Source organism: Morone saxatilis, unplaced genomic scaffold (assembly GCF_004916995.1).
Source record: "Morone saxatilis isolate NCDOM2014 unplaced genomic scaffold, NCSU_SB_2.0 Contig23, whole genome shotgun sequence".
NCBI classification, from domain to species: Eukaryota; Metazoa; Chordata; class Actinopteri; family Moronidae; genus Morone; species Morone saxatilis.
This window is the reverse complement of record NW_023339796.1, coordinates 14,937,951-14,954,643: the sequence shown is the minus strand read 5'-3', so window position 1 is coordinate 14,954,643 and position 16,693 is coordinate 14,937,951. Positions and strand designations below refer to the sequence as shown.

At 43.5% G+C, this 16,693-nt stretch overlaps 1 protein-coding gene across 1 annotated transcript in view; it reads left to right on the top strand.

Moving 5' to 3' along the window:
- Positions 1-16,693, top strand: part of LOC118334646 (receptor-type tyrosine-protein phosphatase S-like) — a gene marked incomplete in the record, with an annotated part of 59,733 nt that overhangs the window by 38,604 nt on the left and 4,436 nt on the right. The window contains 22 exon segments of the mRNA XM_035670648.1: positions 792-928; positions 1,175-1,319; positions 3,343-3,660; positions 3,780-3,973; positions 4,116-4,142; positions 4,386-4,503; positions 4,701-5,363; positions 6,131-6,225; positions 6,820-7,073; positions 7,311-7,398; positions 7,629-7,847; positions 8,673-8,830; positions 10,035-10,147; positions 11,897-11,994; positions 12,267-12,390; positions 12,817-12,992; positions 13,162-13,281; positions 14,111-14,265; positions 14,802-15,087; positions 15,542-15,720; positions 16,107-16,233; positions 16,339-16,464. Of these exon segments, the coding sequence (XP_035526541.1) occupies positions 792-928; positions 1,175-1,319; positions 3,343-3,660; positions 3,780-3,973; positions 4,116-4,142; positions 4,386-4,503; positions 4,701-5,363; positions 6,131-6,225; positions 6,820-7,073; positions 7,311-7,398; positions 7,629-7,847; positions 8,673-8,830; positions 10,035-10,147; positions 11,897-11,994; positions 12,267-12,390; positions 12,817-12,992; positions 13,162-13,281; positions 14,111-14,265; positions 14,802-15,087; positions 15,542-15,720; positions 16,107-16,233; positions 16,339-16,464 (3,920 nt within the window).

The following is a 16,693-nucleotide window of genomic DNA, read 5'->3' as shown; positions in this document are numbered from 1 at the left end:
CGCAGCTCGAGTTGACCTGCCTGAACTAGCTCGCAAGCTTCGCTTCATTTGTTTTTGGTCAATGGGTGTACATTATGACACTGAGAATTAGTACTGTGACTTTAAATCATTGGAAAAATTAGGTCAGGGCAAAATGAATTGGTTTTATTTTCTCTGTGACATTAAGTATTTCTGACTTAATGAGCAACAGTTGCAGCTGAAGTTAGAAAAAAAGCATCCTTATGAATAAATGAATTATGATTTAACACTCAAAACTTCATCAGGACTGTGTGGGTGTGGTTTGATCAAATTTGATTGACAGTGGCATTTTCCTGCCAACATAATTCCCATTCTTATACTAATAATATTCATAATAAAACATAAGCTACAAAGCCAAACAGAAATAATTGATAAAATTTACTACAATGATTATTTAAGGGAAATACAATTTATTTTGGCAAGTGAATAATGATACCAGTAATGATGATTTAATAATGATTTAAATAGTTAAATTACACCGAATGAAACGCAGTAAAAAGAGATGGTAAAATTAGGAAATGGCCTTCCATGATATGTATTATTGCTAAATACTAACTGATGCATGGAAATACTTGTACACTATGTGAATTGTTCTAAGATAATAGTGTGATCATGTGGAATCTTATCACTTGTAGCTGCTTAACATATATAAATAGTTTTTCAGGCCTTTTAACTACATAACTAAAATGCACAAGACAGCTGAAGTGCGTATATATAGATATTGATATTGATAAGACAGATCAGTCTTTACTGACTTTTTTTGTTCCTTTCAGTACCAGGCCAACCGGGGAAGTTTAAAGTCGGTAGGGTCACAGACACCAGCATCGAGTTGACCTGGGAACCCGCGTACACCAAGGAGGGCATTGTCAACTACGAGCTGCTCTACAAACCTGTCAAGTTTGGCAGTTTGGTAAGACCTCTTAGTCTCTTCTTTATAAATCTGTCTGCTAAGTAGACTTCCTAAGAAGGACAGATGGATGAGACAACAGATAAAAGAAGAAGTTTAAAAGATTAACCCCAGAGTCCGGCTCCACTGTGTCTGCCAGTGACAGTCCTCATCTCTTTTTCTCTCCAACTCTCCTTTAATGTCTTCTCTTTCATTCCACTCATCGCACCTCTTGTCCTGTCCTCTGCTCCGCTTTCTTCTCTCTCATAGGAGAAGCTGACCTTCGGGCCCAGGAATTCTTACAATGTGGAGGGTCTGAAAGCGAACACCGAGTACTCCTTCTCCCTGGCCGCCATCTCAAACAAAGGCATCGGCGCTTTCACCAACGAACTGGTGCAGAGGACGTCACAAGCCAGTATGTCTTAATTTGACTGGGTTCACATACTGTACCTGCAAGCACACACACACACACACACACACACACACACACACACAGATGCCATGAATTTTGATTTTATTATGTTTGAGTCTTGTGCACATATCTCATGCAAATATTTTGTCCTCTACACACACAGCTCGTAGTACATTGTCCTCAGCTCCTGACCCGGTAAAACCTGGGAACCATCTTCACATCTCTCCATCTATCTCATTTATCAACCCATCTGTTTGACACCCCCTCCCATCCATCCGTCTATGTTTGACTGTGCCTTTCTTCCGCCGCTCAGCCTCTCGCTTTCTTACACAGCCAAAACATCATGACAGATGGAGATGGAGCACCGATTAATGTTTCACTCTTCCTTTTCTTCACCCTCCTTTTACCTTTTTCACTCTATCAGTGTCTAATGTCTTTGAAAGGGCGAAACTGTCTGCCACTTATTGGCTAGCAGCCAGTGGTGAGGAGCATTAAAGGATGGTGGTAGGCCTGCTATGTTGACAGGTAAGTGCTGGGCCAGTCTGTATTTTATCCACGCTAAACTAGGATTCTCTCCCTTGTCTCCTTTTCTCTCTTTTTATTCTGAACGATCACAATAGTTGATAAGAGTAAAATAAGCTAAATGACATATCAAGTCACTTCGTATCTACTCCTAAAATTGAAAATGCAGAGATAACGGAGAAAACGGTGCAAGGAAAAGAATTAATAAAGTAGTCGTGGTTGAGAAAAGAGCCTCAAGTCCTGCGGTTCATGGTGCTGTATAACTTCAGCGGTAAGTTTTTGTCATGTATTTATTAATACACAAAGGATTCATATTGTGTATCCACAATTTTTAGAACTGAGTACAAAATGTGCTACAGTCACTTTTAGCTGGTCTCCTTTCACTCTTTACCTTTCAAGAGACCAAGGTGGTACACCGGAAAAGGTGGTGGGGGGGTTTAGGAAAGGAAAGGTGCCAGATAAGCAGACTATTTCATGCAGCAGAATTCATTTCCCAGAGAGGTTATGTGCGCTTTGTTATCGCCAAGCTTTGGTGCACATCTAGATTGTCCCCCGAGGCCAACAGAACAGTGGCTGTACGGCTGAGTGGATAGATACTTGAACCTGTCAGCTATGACTATTACACTCCCACACATACACACATGCTATACACTCCCGCCTCAGTCATGCTTGCCATTGTGTGTGTGTTCTACTTAAGGAACATTATATAGGGTAATACCTACAGTTCAGAAATCTGTGGTGATGAAGGTGATTTTTGGTTTTCTTGACTCATGTTTGTTACAGTAAATATCCCAGCCTGCTTCTGATTCAGTTCTTGTCTACAATTCATCATTCTAGCCTGACTTTTAATATCCGTCTGAGTGCCTTTCTCTCCCGGGCTCCCTTTTTTTACCTGCCTCCTAAATCCCTTCTGCGCAGTGTGAGATCTGTTTTAGTCTGTTTGTTTCTTCCCTCTGTGAAGCCCAAGACCTTCCCCTAGTCAGCAGTGGAAAGTCTCAGACCACTCTATTATCCCAAGGACTCAAGGATTATGCCACCATGGGGGCTGGTGTTGTGAAATGTGTATATTTGTCTGTGCTCCTGTGTACTGAGCTGTGCATCCCTGCTTTAAAAAGAAATACTTTATCTGTTTTTCATTCATAAATCTGGATTCTTTTCTGCCACTAGCTACGGCCAAAGGATAAGATATAATCACTGGGTATCAGATACACATTCTCCTTGGGTATAATTAAGTTGTCCACTCAGGGTCGATACTCTTGTCTCTGGTTTATTTCATTAGGCTCTAAGCCTAACATTATGCTTTTACATTATGTGGTCGCTCCCCTTTTTTTTTGCCTGAGTCATGTTTGTCCTGGTGTTATCTCTTCAGTTCAGTTTACCTTAGTTTCTTATTGTTTCCTTTTTTTATCTTTATCTCCTATCCTTTTTCTTGTATTTTTCCCCTTTCTTGCTATTTCAACCCAATTCTCTTGGCAATTGCCCTACTTGCCCCATGTCCAATCAGAGCCCTCTGCTGCACCCGAGGGTGTGTCCTGTGAGAGTGCCAGCTCCACCTCGCTGAGAGTAAGTTGGAGGCCGCCTCCAATGGAGGGCCAGAATGGCGAGTTGGCAGGTTATGAGCTAAGATACCAGAGAGTTTCTGGGGCAGGAGGCGGAGGTCAGGGCCAAGAGGTGAAGGGGCTTCCTATCCCGGCCCAGCAGGGGCAGACATTGTTAGAGGGGCTGGAGAAATGGAGTTGGTACAACATCACCATGGCAGCCTCCACTGCAGAGGGGACTGGACCCAACAGCCCAGCTGCCCTTTGCCGAACTGATGAAGACGGTAAGAGTGAGAGTCGTAGATCAGACCTAATCAGTACTGATTGTTTAGTTAATTATTTACTGGCTAGAATGTTGGCCACTTAATTAATTCTGCATTTGTGTGTGTGTATGTGTGCTTAGTTCCTGGTGCAGCCCCTCGTCAGGTGGATGTCCAGCCGCTCAACTTCTCAGCACTCCGAGTCACCTGGCGGTCAGTGTTGCCACGGTTACGGCATGGCCAGATCCGTGGCTACCAGGTGCATTTCAACCGTGCAGAAAGTGGTGAATCACGCAACCTTCCCCGGATAAAAGACCTCTTATTGGATGAGTCCCAGGTGACATCATAGCTTAATATTTAAATGATTAAGTGAAGTTCATTTATTTTATCATTAAACATCCTCCCTCTCTCCTTTTGTCCTTTGACTCACTCTCATCTGTCTCGGCTGCCTGCGGGGTGTGTCTCGTCTGCGGGATAAGATGGAGGAGGATGACTCGACTCAATATGTGAGTGCAGATTACCCATCCTCTTCTCATTATAAATGAACTCACTATTAATACATATAACACAATACATAGATGTATTTATGAAATCCTCATTAAGTTTAAGATTTGATTAGCTTCTGATAGGTAACTTTTTAATAAGTTCTTACTGATACATGACTGTAAAGAAAGAGAATGAAGACCTGTCTCATATATAAAGGAAAGAGTTAGCAGTATTTGATGGTGCTGTTATGTTTTTCTCCACAGGAGCTGATTTTGGGAGGTCTGAAAGCAGAGACTTTGTACTCTGTGTCAGTGGCAGCCTACACCACCAAAGGGGATGGAGCACACAGCAAAGCCAAGCTGGTGCAGACCCTGGGGATTGGTAAGCATATGCCAAGTATACAGTTCAGTGCACTGGATTTAGTAACATACTCAAGAATTGATCTTACAGTAAACTGCACCAGGAGCAGGCAGTAAATAAACAGCCAAATCAATTCTAATTCTTGTACAAGATTTACATGATATATGTTTATATATACATTAAGATTGATTTTCTGCTGCCTACACTGTCGTTTGCAGTGCCCGGCCCCCCCTCCCTTTGGGTGCGTCCAGGATTGGGTCCATCAGTGGTGGTGCGGTGGGCTCCTCCGCTAGAGTGCTCTGAGTCAGGCCCTGATAGCCGGGGGGCTCCGGTGGAAATCCAGGGCTACCGCCTACAGTTTGGCCTGAAGAATACGTCCTTAGACACCACAGTGAATTTCACAAATCGGGAGAAAAACTTCACTGTCAGAAATCTCTCCCCAGGCTCCTCCTACGTCTTTGTCCTCTCTGCAAAGAGCCGAGCAGGCTACGGAGATGTAGTGCAGCAGGAAATAACAGTTCCCATGTTCCCACCCTTGGGATACCCCAAAATATCTGACTTTGTTAATGCCACTTGCTGCTCCCTCCAGTTCTCCTGGTGGCCCCCTACCCCAGAGGAGTGCAATGGTGTCATCACAGAGTACACCATAGCTTACAAAGAGGCTGCAGGCCCCATACCTTCTGCTGATCCTGGCCCTTCAGCCTTACCAACCCCTCCTGCTCCCCCATGGCTGATCACACTACCAGCGAGCGAGTCCAGCTACACCATCCTGGGCCTCAATCACAGCACAGCCTACGAGGTGCAGCTCAGAGCGTACAACAAGGCAGGGCCAGGCCCCTTCAGCCCGCCTTTGGTGAGCCGGACCCTGGCCTTTGAAACAGGTAGGGCTGGCCTCAGGCCTCAGGAACACCTTCTAAGCACTGGTTCTTAGAAGTGCTTTACCTTCTAAGCACTGGTTCAGCTTCACATCTCCGCTCCCCTTTATGTGGATTTCACTAAACTAAATGAAGTCTGGGCCAGTTCTTATAGGTCGACCTTTCACCTGTGCACCTCAGAGAAGCCGAGAACTGCAATGTCCAGGGGAACACGACTACTCTCCCCAATATCCTCCACTCACTCACTTATACCTTCATCACCTACCCTTCACCACCAGTGGAAGCAGGCTGAATGTTAATGGATGTTTGCTTCAAGAGCACTGCTTATCACAAACCCTCAGGTAAAAGTCAATACAGGGCTTGGGTATACAGTATCTAATACAGAAGGTAAGTGTTCAGTCTTAATTCAAGCAAAAACCAGCATCTGGTGCTGTATCTGCAGGTAAGCTGTTTTTATCTGATAAACCTCCACTTTCACCTTTCTCCAAAGCCTTTGCTGACATGCTGAATTCTGAGTCTAACAAACACAATCTTACACTCTGAGAATGTGGCATGTCACATTCCTGCAGCCGATCTGTCTCTTTTGTACTTATTACTCTTGCCATCCACTATCCTCATCACCTGCCCATCCTCCTAATCATCATGTGTTCTTCCCGTAGAAACTGACATGTCTTCCATTTTTACAGGTTTTGCAATGGGAAAGCAGGGGAGGCACTGATTTGAGTAAAATATTTTATCAGAAGTGACTGTTTTTTTGTTTGTTTGCCTCTCAGATGTACCCAGGAATTTTTCAGTCAATCTGGCCACTGAGACCAGTGTTCTTCTGACCTGGGAGTTTCCAGAGAGCAGCAACCCCTATCGCTTCACTGTACGTCCATCGGCTGGTGCATGTGCATGTGTGGTGACAAATGCTTAGTCTATGATTTCTTGAGATAATTTATTAGGTAAAAGTTGTTGTAACAGTTGCCTGGTGTTTTTTGATTTTAATACTTAATTAATATAAGTTTAGGTATTTTTAGTATGCATGGTACCAACCCTTATACTCCCAACTGTGAAAGTATTATGTAGATGTTCATGGAATATTACTCTAAAAAGTTACATGAAGATGAACATTTATTATATATAACAAAGTCCGCTGACCAGCATCTCTGAGGCTCACTCGGTTCATAACTGACATCATAACTCTCGGCAAGAAATTGAATAGCATATTTCCCTAAAAGTTTGACTTTTAATTTCAAATATGGTGTTGGATGGAACAGTGTTTGCAGTAAACCCTTGAAAATGTCATCTCCAAATTTAATAATTTCCAGGGTCTTATAATAAAAATGGTTGTTGTTTTGATTAAGGCAGACCACCCTCAAAATGGTTCAGTACAATAGGATATCATAGCATACAGTATATAAATAATGATCTTTTTCGTTTACCCGTTATTCAAACTTCACTAACCCTTCCCATCCTCCAGGTGGAATATAACCGACTGAAGATGGAGGTGGACGCTCGTCTGAGAAAGGCAGTCATCCCAAACCTTCAGCCTGACACAAGCTACGACTTTAAGATCACTGCTCCAGAGGGCAACATGGGAGGCCTCCGCCACCGCATCTCCGCCAAGACCTCGCCACCAATCACCATCCGCCGTCCTGAGATTGACCATGCCCGTGACACAGAGACCACAGTCACCATAATCCTGCCGTCGCTGGAGACTCGCACTCCTATCAAGTAAGATTGAAAGAGATGTTACAGTGTATGAGGTAGTCATCATGGCTTTCATAGACAGTGAGACTTGCTGTACTCAGGTCAGATGATTAGAATGTCTGAAGGTGTGGGGCATGATAACACTGCCTGACTGAAAGATGTTGCCAAGCTGCCAAGGAAATATGAAAATAGTTTGAGACATGTTTGCTATTGTATCAGTGCAACTGGTGTTATGTTGCTTGTCCTCCTCTGCTCCCACAGGAATGTTTATGTTGTTGTGGTTCCACTGAGGAGAGGCCGTGGCGTCATTAGACACCTCAAGAGCCCAGATGAAATGGACCTAGAGGAGGTGAGAACCACAACAATGACAGCACCCACTGATGTCTGTGCCTGGAAGGAGGAAAGGACCTATAAACACACACACACAATCCCATTGCGAAGAACTCCTGGCAAAGCTTACCCTTTATAATTCAATATCAGCGTTTAAACATTAGTCATAGATATTGGAACGCCTAATATTTCTTGCCTTTGTCTTCCCTCTCTCTGTTTCTCTCTTTTTCTCCTCTCTTCGTCTCTCAGCTGTTAAAAGACATCAGTCAAAGGCAGAGGGATTCTCGGCAGCAGAAGCAGGTGGACCTGCGTCGGGCTTACATCACAGCCCGTTTCACACCTGCCACCCTACCAGCCTTCTTCACTCTGGGGGACCAGCTGGACTACGGAGGCTTTGAGAACCGAGCTCTAGACCCAGGGCAGGAGTACGTCTTCTTCATCTTGGCGGAGCTCAACTCCACAACCGGGGTAAAAAAGCCACCGTGTCACATCTCTTTTCTTTACGTGTTTATAACCACTCCCTCATTCCCCGCTGCCTGTGTTTCTCTCCTGAAGGCTGTCACTAGACATTGTAATCAATATAGCCTCGCTGCTAAAACAATAAAATGCACGTCAGTCAAAGCGTTGTAAGCAAAAGGCAATAACCTTCACATACTTCCATCGCCACTGCTAATAAAGAGTGAGTGTACCTACTGTGGCAGTGGAAGAGATATTGCCTTGTGCACTGCGAGTATATGTGCATTTGAATTGGAATAAACATAAATATACAACTTGAATTAGGATGAATTTTATTTTTTATTGGATGTATTTTATGAGGAACACTTTCATCCCAGGGGATGCTCTTAAAAAGTCCTTCCGAACTAATAAAAAGGCACTTTGTTCAGTTTATTGTCATAATAAAAACACATGAAATGCCAGTAAGCTTAGTACTTTCTAAATAAATAGTTTAAAATGCTTAGAATAATCAAATATAATCTCATACACACATGACATGTACATATAAAACAAGTCCAGTGCAACAGCTTTGCAGTGACTACTACCTTAGAGGGTTACATTTTGTTGAGACTTCGTGCAAGAGCTGTGGTTTGGACTCTTTTTAAGACTATCTGTTATCAATTTCTTTGTCATGTGCTCCTGCTATTTTGTCCACTGGATTAAACAAATTGCTTAGAAATACCAAAATTCACACCCTTCTCTCTGATAAAAAAGTCCACTAAAGCTGCTATGATTTAATCAGTTATCTCTAAAATAGACAAACACGCATTTCCTGACTATGTGCCTGGTTTCTTACAGAAAATGTATGTGGCCAGCCGCTACACAGACCCTGTGATTGCCCCAGATTCAGACCCCCAGCCCCTCGACGCTGGCGATGGTCTGATCTGGGTGGTTGGACCTGTCCTGGCTGTGGTCTTCATCATCTGCATCGTCATCGCTATCCTCCTTTACAAAAAGTCAGTGGGACAGATAAACTCAATAACACAAAACCATAACCATAGGACAAATGTTGTTGTTCAGCTTTGATTATGTCTTTTCTTTGTTTGTGTCTCTCAAGCCCCTATTCATTCTTACTGGTAATACTCTTAAAAAATGGGTCACAAATATATATTTTCATGTTTAAAAAACGTGACCCTAACCCTAAAACAGATGTGGACTGTAGTTTTTAGCAAGTGTTACTCAAATGGGAGTAACTAATGTATTTTTGGGGGGCTATGTAAGGCGATGGATTAATACACAATTGGTGCATTAATCCTGCTGCCATAAATAGTGAGTATATATGGCAGCAGGATGGCGTTTGTGGGATATACTCCAAGTAAACTACAGTGTTTGTGTGTGTGTGCCTTCATGGTAATGAAGGAACATGTCATTGATTGCAATGGTGTGACTCATTGATGCATTTTTAATATTTTTGGACAACAGTGGAGCTCTATAGACAGAATTATGAGCTATATCAGGCTTTGGCTATGCTGACAATACTTGTTAATACTGCTGGATCAATCATTGTTAGTTTTGGTCTTTTGGGATTTGTTGCCAGAAAGAAAAATGTTGAATATTTCCAGCCCTACTCTAGATAAGATACATTACGTTTCTATCTAAGTCTATAATGCTACATTCTGTCAGCAGCTCCCACTTATATTTCCCATACCGGCATTGTTTAATGTTTGGCTATCCTGCCACAAATGCTCACCTTTCAGTCTGATATCCATCAAATTAGTTCCAATTTAGGAGTTTGTTTCTCCCGTCAGACAGCCATGAAACAGACTGACCCAGCTGTAGGCCTGCGATATCTGCTGCAAGCCATCAAGCTTTTGAATACTAATGCAAAATATTGATTTCCCTCTCTAACAATCTGTCTGTTTCCTTCCTTTTCTCCCTCTAATTATTCCTTCCTTGCTCTTGTTTCACTGGAAGCAGCAAACCTGACAGGTAAGATTAAGCCAATGTCAAGCTCTTTGTTCATTTTAACCCACAGCAATTACACAATACCAGATGCTGTACAGAGAACTTGTACAAAGTCGTAAAACACCATATCTGTTAATGCACTATTTACTCGATTCAAGTAGCTATGCTAATGATGTGTCAGTACTGAGTCTGGTTTTCTCTCTCTGGTTGTTTGCATGTGCTAATTGCTCTTTTGACTCACTGATGTTTGAGCAGCAAGCGCAAGGACTCTGAGCCTGGAACCAAGAGCCTTTTGAGCAATGCAGAGATGATGGCCCATCACCCGACAGACCCTGTGGAGATGAGACGCATCAACTTCCAGACTCCCGGTATGAAGCGTGTACGCACACAAGCACCCAAATACACACTTTGTATTTGCATACTAAAGTATACTTCCGATTGCTCATCATTTGATAATGAAATATTCATGCGACTAATTTTAACTTTGGTGAGATTATGCAGACAAGATTGTGAACGCACTCCTCCGCATCACAACCAGCATGTACCTGGCAGCTTCAGATCAAAATGGCCGCTGCCCAGGTAGTACAGTCAGTACTTAGTCACAGATGAGTCATAACGGTGTGACAAAATCGGATCATCTCCGCTCGCCCACATTTCACATGCCAGGCTGCAGATAGCACATCAGAACAGACAGAAATGACAGAAATCTGTCTTATCGCTCTCAGATGTTTCTGAGTTGGGTTTACTGGTCAAATTGCTATATCAAAAGGTGCGTCGTGGTTAACCGTGATCATTTGTAAAGGAATTGACTCTGGCCTCGCCAGCATAACCAACTAAAACCCCACTGTGAAGTAACTACATGGATTGTGACGCTCCCCACCCCCTACAGAGTGAGATCTAACAACACAGCTGCTTTGGTGGTGGCACCAGGCCGATAATGCTTCGCTTTCAGTTCTCCCATTAAATTAACAGCATCCAAGAAACATACATGGCTTGGAGGAATTTAATCACTGTTCTCACTATATTTTCATGGTTGCAGTTTATAGAGGCCTTGAAGGGTCCTTGTGGAAAAGGTGGAAAGATGTGTCACCAGGGAGAAAGGTTTAGTCTTTACCGGCTGCCAGGATATATAAAGTAAAATGATACCGTATTTTATTAAATTCATAGATGAAGGTCTGGAGTCTTTTTTTTTTTTGTACAAGTTCCTTGAAAGCGAAGTGAAACCCACAGAATAAAGCACCTCAGCTCTTCTATCATCAGAATTTCTTTTAGTCCCATGTGGCTGTAACCTTGAAGCTCCCACCTCACCCACTTCTCCTCCCCTGAGATTTGTGCTTTTGAGATGCTTGGCAAAGATGAAATTTGTTTCCAGCGAAACCGGCTGATGCTATCTGAGGTCATTTTGGTCGTGACAGGAGCGTTTTGTCGTGATTACCTGTGGGCTGCTGCAGTGCTGGGCTGAAGAATAAAATAACCATTCATATGAGCCTGTTTTTTTATAGTTGTAGCAGTGGAATGGCTTAAATGCTCTCCATAGTGCACTGACATGCATTACAATCCAAGAAACACTGAGAATGCATTCTGACTTTAAATGGATTGTGTTTATTGTTTACATAGCTTTGATTTATTGTTGTAGCTGTTTGGTTTTTGAACGGACAATGGATTTCTATAACTTCTCTTTTCTTGCTCCAGCTGTGAAAAGAACCCAGTGCAGCAAGCATAGGTTGCTTCCTTTTTTGTGTGTTTGTGTGTGTGTGCGTGTGTGTGAGTGTGTGCGTGCATGCGTGCATGCATGTGTGTGCCCAACCCTCCTAATTAGTGTTCTGTCTGTGTTTGTTTTCTCTGAATCGTTGCTTCTCTGATCACAGAGAAAGCAATTTATCAAAGAAAAACAATTTACAAACAAACAAGACTCGCCTCACTTTGTCCTCGCACATGGATCAAAATTGATTTTCTGCCTCAGCGTGTTCCTTAATGATATGTGATGTTCTCTGATTGTATAATTATCTTCACATCTTTGCATATGAGTGATGCTGACCTGCAGTAATTTAGGTTATTCCGCTGGAGTCTGTGGCACCTTTGACCCCCTTGCTCCTCTGGCCCTTGTTGTCACACAGGAATGATGAGCCATCCTCCGATCCCCATCAGCGAGCTGGCTGAGCACATCGAGCTGCTGAAAGCTAATGACAACCTGAGACTCTCCCAGGAGTACGAGGTGAGAAATACATTATTATTCCATATAAATAGATGACATCCTTATTGTTTAGAGATGTTAAGCCTGTTAAACCTTCACTTCATAAAGCAAATCTTATTTAACATTTGTATCTCTGTACGCAGAGTATATGTTCATGTTTTATTCAGCTCTGTAATTTATTGCTGCAACTTGTCTACATTACAGAGCACTCTCTTTCCATTATCCTCAAATGCACTGCTATATATGCCTCCACGCATTGTTAATGTGTGTGTGTGTTTGCTGCTTCTCCCCAGTCCATTGACCCTAGTCAGCAGTTCACCTGGGAGCACTCGAACCTGGAGGTCAACAAGCCCAAAAACCGCTACGCTAACGTCATAGCATATGACCACACCAGGGTCATCCTGGCTCCCATAGAAGGTGAGGAAAAGCTGAGAACAGCAAGTTAAAGAAGATGTTTAGAGATTCTAATGGGAGAGTCTGAGCATATTTGTGTTGAACCGAATGGGGGGGGGCGGGGCTGCATGATGGATGAAATCTGAAATTGCAAACAGTGCTCGAGAGTGGCTGTGTGCAGTGGCATGAGACTGACAAACAGCGTGGGTGCATTCAAGTGCAACCAGCACTCCTCCGGAACAAGTAGGGGGAGAATGGATTTGATCTGGAGCTCATGAATTTACACCGACGGAGTCTTGTTTGTCATCCAGCAGCCGTCTGTTGGAGGCCGCGGCTGCCAGAAACAACACAGTTCGTTAGGCTGTTTGATGTCATACACGGAGGTTAATTCATTATGTCGCTTATGCAAATTGCAGTTTAGCTAGAGCCTCACCAGTGTCTCGTTCGCAGGTATCCTGGGGAGCGACTACATCAACGCCAACTACATTGATGGCTACAGGAAGCAGAATGCTTACATTGCTACCCAGGGGCCACTGGCAGAGACGTTCGGGGACTTTTGGAGGATGGTGTGGGAGCAGCGGGCAGCATCTGTCGTCATGATGACGCGCCTGGAGGAGAAGTCACGGGTAGGAAACCAGTCCTTCATTCACTGACCCGCAACCTGCTGTTACATACGTTACATATATGTTTTGGTTCACCTGAAATGTATAGTTCTAGAAGAATGTTGTTTTAGTTCGATTTGAAAACAGTAGAAGTTGAAGGGATGATGATGATGCTTTTCCTGTATCTGTGTAGATAAAATGTGACCAGTACTGGCCAAGCCGCGGCACAGAGACATACGGGATGATCCAGGTCACCCTGCTAGACACAATGGAGCTGGCCACTTTCTGTGTCCGCACCCTTTCTTTGCATAAGGTAAATGATTTAGCTCTTTGTTCTTTTTTTCTCCCCCTCCCTCTGTGTCCACCTTACCACTCTGACATTTTCCTCTATTAAGTACTGCCAGCCACCAAAACCTTCTTTGCTCTCTTGGGTTTACAGTTAGGAACCAGGAGCAACCGGAGTAATCATGAATTTCCACTGTCACTGAATGAGTAGTGCATGTGGACATGCGGAGGAGAATAGATTACTCTGGGCTTCATGGAGTGCTGAAACCAGGCCAGCCTCCCTGTGTCAGGCTCTGAGATTTGATCACTGTTGGAAGCAGAGCACTTTCTTATAGCACAGGGCTAATCTAAGACCGTCAGACTAGCGTGTGTCTGTGGCCTACTTACAAACACAGGAACTAGGCCAACTGTAGCATCCAAGTGTAGCACCGCTTTTCAAAATTTTTGTTGATGTGTTGTGAAACATCAAGTTAGGAGATCTGTCAGTACAGTATAGAATAATGCACATGAAATATTCAGCAATGATAGTATTATTCCTGTGTTTGTTTACAGTCTCGGATATTTGTGCTATTTCTTTTCTTCATACGATATAGGACTGTTATTTTGCATAAATCAATTTAAAAGCTTCTTAGACATTCTGTATGAAGTTATTTGTGGCTCGTATGACTGGCAGTAATTAGGATGGTGTCATGATTAATGTAGATATATCTAAGGAACGGCACTCAAACAAATTGGCAACTGTGTCTGTTCTCTTTAACAACTTGATGGGGTTTGTGTTGTCACATACAGTAATGCAAAAGGGATGAAGCATATACATGCACATGTACAAACAATAATTCCCTGTCCTGTCATATCAGAGCGGCAGCAGTGAACGGAGAGAAGTGCGTCAGTTCCAGTTTACAGCCTGGCCAGATCACGGTGTGCCAGAGTATCCGACCCCCTTCCTCAACTTCCTCCGCAGGGTCAAAGCTTGCAACCCTCCTGATGCTGGACCAATTATCGCTCACTGCAGGTATCGTACACCTTTATCTTAAAGGGATAATGTGACACTTTGGGAAATTAGCTTATTTGCTTTCTTGAGAGTCTGATTTTTAAATACCAAAGTGTGAAGACAAAAAGTTTTGGTTGTGTGGTGGTAATGTGAGGGGCTGGGTGCAGTAATTTCCTGGAGTCGCCATTAGTTGCCAGTCAAGACTCCACGAAGTCTCTCAAAAAATAGTCCAATAGCCTCTAGGTACCATAATTTGTTATTTTAACATTAAGGTTTTTTGTACAGATTTAACAAACAAGATAAAATGTGTTAATTAGTGAGCTTTAGAGGAGCTGGTAGGTGGATCTCTTGATCCTTTTTTAGTCTTTATGCTAAGCTAAGCTAACCAGCTGCTGGCATTACCTTCATATTTGATGGACAGAAGTGGTATCAATCTTCTCTTCTACCTCTATGAAAGAAAGCAAATAAGCCCATTTCCCAAAATGTACCACTCCTTTAAATTAAATCCTCCCTACCTATGTCAACTGACATCCCACTTATTCCTCTCACTCTGTTAGTGCTGGTGTTGGTCGCACCGGCTGTTTTATCGTCATCGACGCCATGCTGGAGCGCATTCGACACGAGCGCACCGTGGACATCTACGGTCATGTGACACTGATGCGCTCACAGAGGAACTACATGGTGCAGACAGAGGACCAATACAGCTTTATCCACGAGGCCCTACTGGAGGCTGTGGCCTGCGGGAACACTGAGGTGGCCGCCAGGAGTCTGTACTCCTACATGCAGAAGCTGTCCAAGGTGGAGAGCGGGGAGCATGTCACGGGCATGGAGCTGGAGTTCAAGGTAGGGGAGAGGGCAAGGGAGAGTGTTTAAATTAAATGGTAGGAAAATATGCTCCATTGTGTACAAAACGACATTCTGAGATTTTCTCTGAAAAGAGGAATAGAAGTGGTTTCAAAATGTTCTTTGGTTTGTGGCTCCTTACTGAACCTGCATGTGTCTATAAGTTGTGAGGAGTTCAAAAAAGATTTTTAAATTGCTTCCTTTGAATAATATTTAGGAGTCTGAAAATGTAAACCTAGAAAAAAGAACATTTTGTATAACAGAAAAATATTTTGTTCCTCTCATCTCACAACTGTTTGAAAGTGGAGAACCACTAGAGTCTAGTATACAGTAACATTGTACATTAGCTAACCAGGCAAATAATCCTGAGTGATCCTGCACTGTTGCATACAAAATCGGTTGTGGTTTGCTAGATAGAAGTTTGAACACATTCACATTTTCTCTCTTTATCCAGCGACTGGCTAATACCAAAGCCCACACGTCCCGGTTTGTCACAGCCAACCTGCCTTGCAACAAATTCAAGAACCGACTGGTCAACATCATGCCCTACGAAACCACCCGCGTCTGCCTTCAGCCAATCAGAGGCCTGGAGGGCTCAGACTACATCAATGCCAGCTACATAGACGGATACAGGTATGTTTTCGTCCTGAAAACACTAATATGACCTGACCTCCTCGTCCTCTTTTGATGGCTTGATGAGTGAATAGATCGGATAGGTTTTCACCGCAGTGCTCTCACCTGTCACGTCCTGTCAGATCTGTCGTTACTGTATACATGTTCCCGCTATTTGTCTCGCTGCACAGCACTTGCTTTTTGGTCCTGGTGAACGGGATGGACACTGATGATTCAGGCATTCAGTGTGGTTGTACACACATGTTTTGACTGTTCCTCTTCTTTGCCTGAAGCCTGACCCCCTTTTCAGCCTGATGCTTGACAGAGGAAGAAACAGGGAGGAGGTGGCTTCATAATGTATGTGTTTGTGTGTGTGTGTGTGTGTGTGTGTCTGTGTGTGTTTGTAGGCAGCAGAGAGGCTACATTGCCACCCAGGGTCCACTGGCTGAGACTACAGAAGACTTCTGGAGGATGCTGTGGGAACACAACTCCACTATAGTGGTCATGCTCACTAAACTGAGAGAAATGGGACGGGTAGGGACAAATTAAGTATACACACCAAGGTGCTACAAATAACAACACACTTTAGCCCTGTTCACAATGTCATCAATACTTTTTTCTTCTGTTCTGCTCTCTCAGGAGAAGTGTCACCAGTACTGGCCCGCTGAGCGCTCAGCCAGGTACCAATACTTCGTGGTGGACCCCATGGCTGAGTACAACATGCCTCAGTACATCCTGAGAGAGTTCAAAGTCACAGACGCCAGGGTAGGTTTTCCTCATAGACTCTGCTGTTGTTGCGTGAGGCGGCAGCAGGAAAATGGCTTCAGCTCTGCTCATTTTGACTGGAAAGGACATCAGTGTCACTGAGGGCGCTATTTTTATAACAGAGCAAACTGTTGGCAAAGTGTCGTTTTCAGTCTGTGCAGAGGTTTCTCTTTCCATCTGTGTCTTTTTAGCATTTTGTGTATTTCACTGCACTTAAGCGGGAGGATTT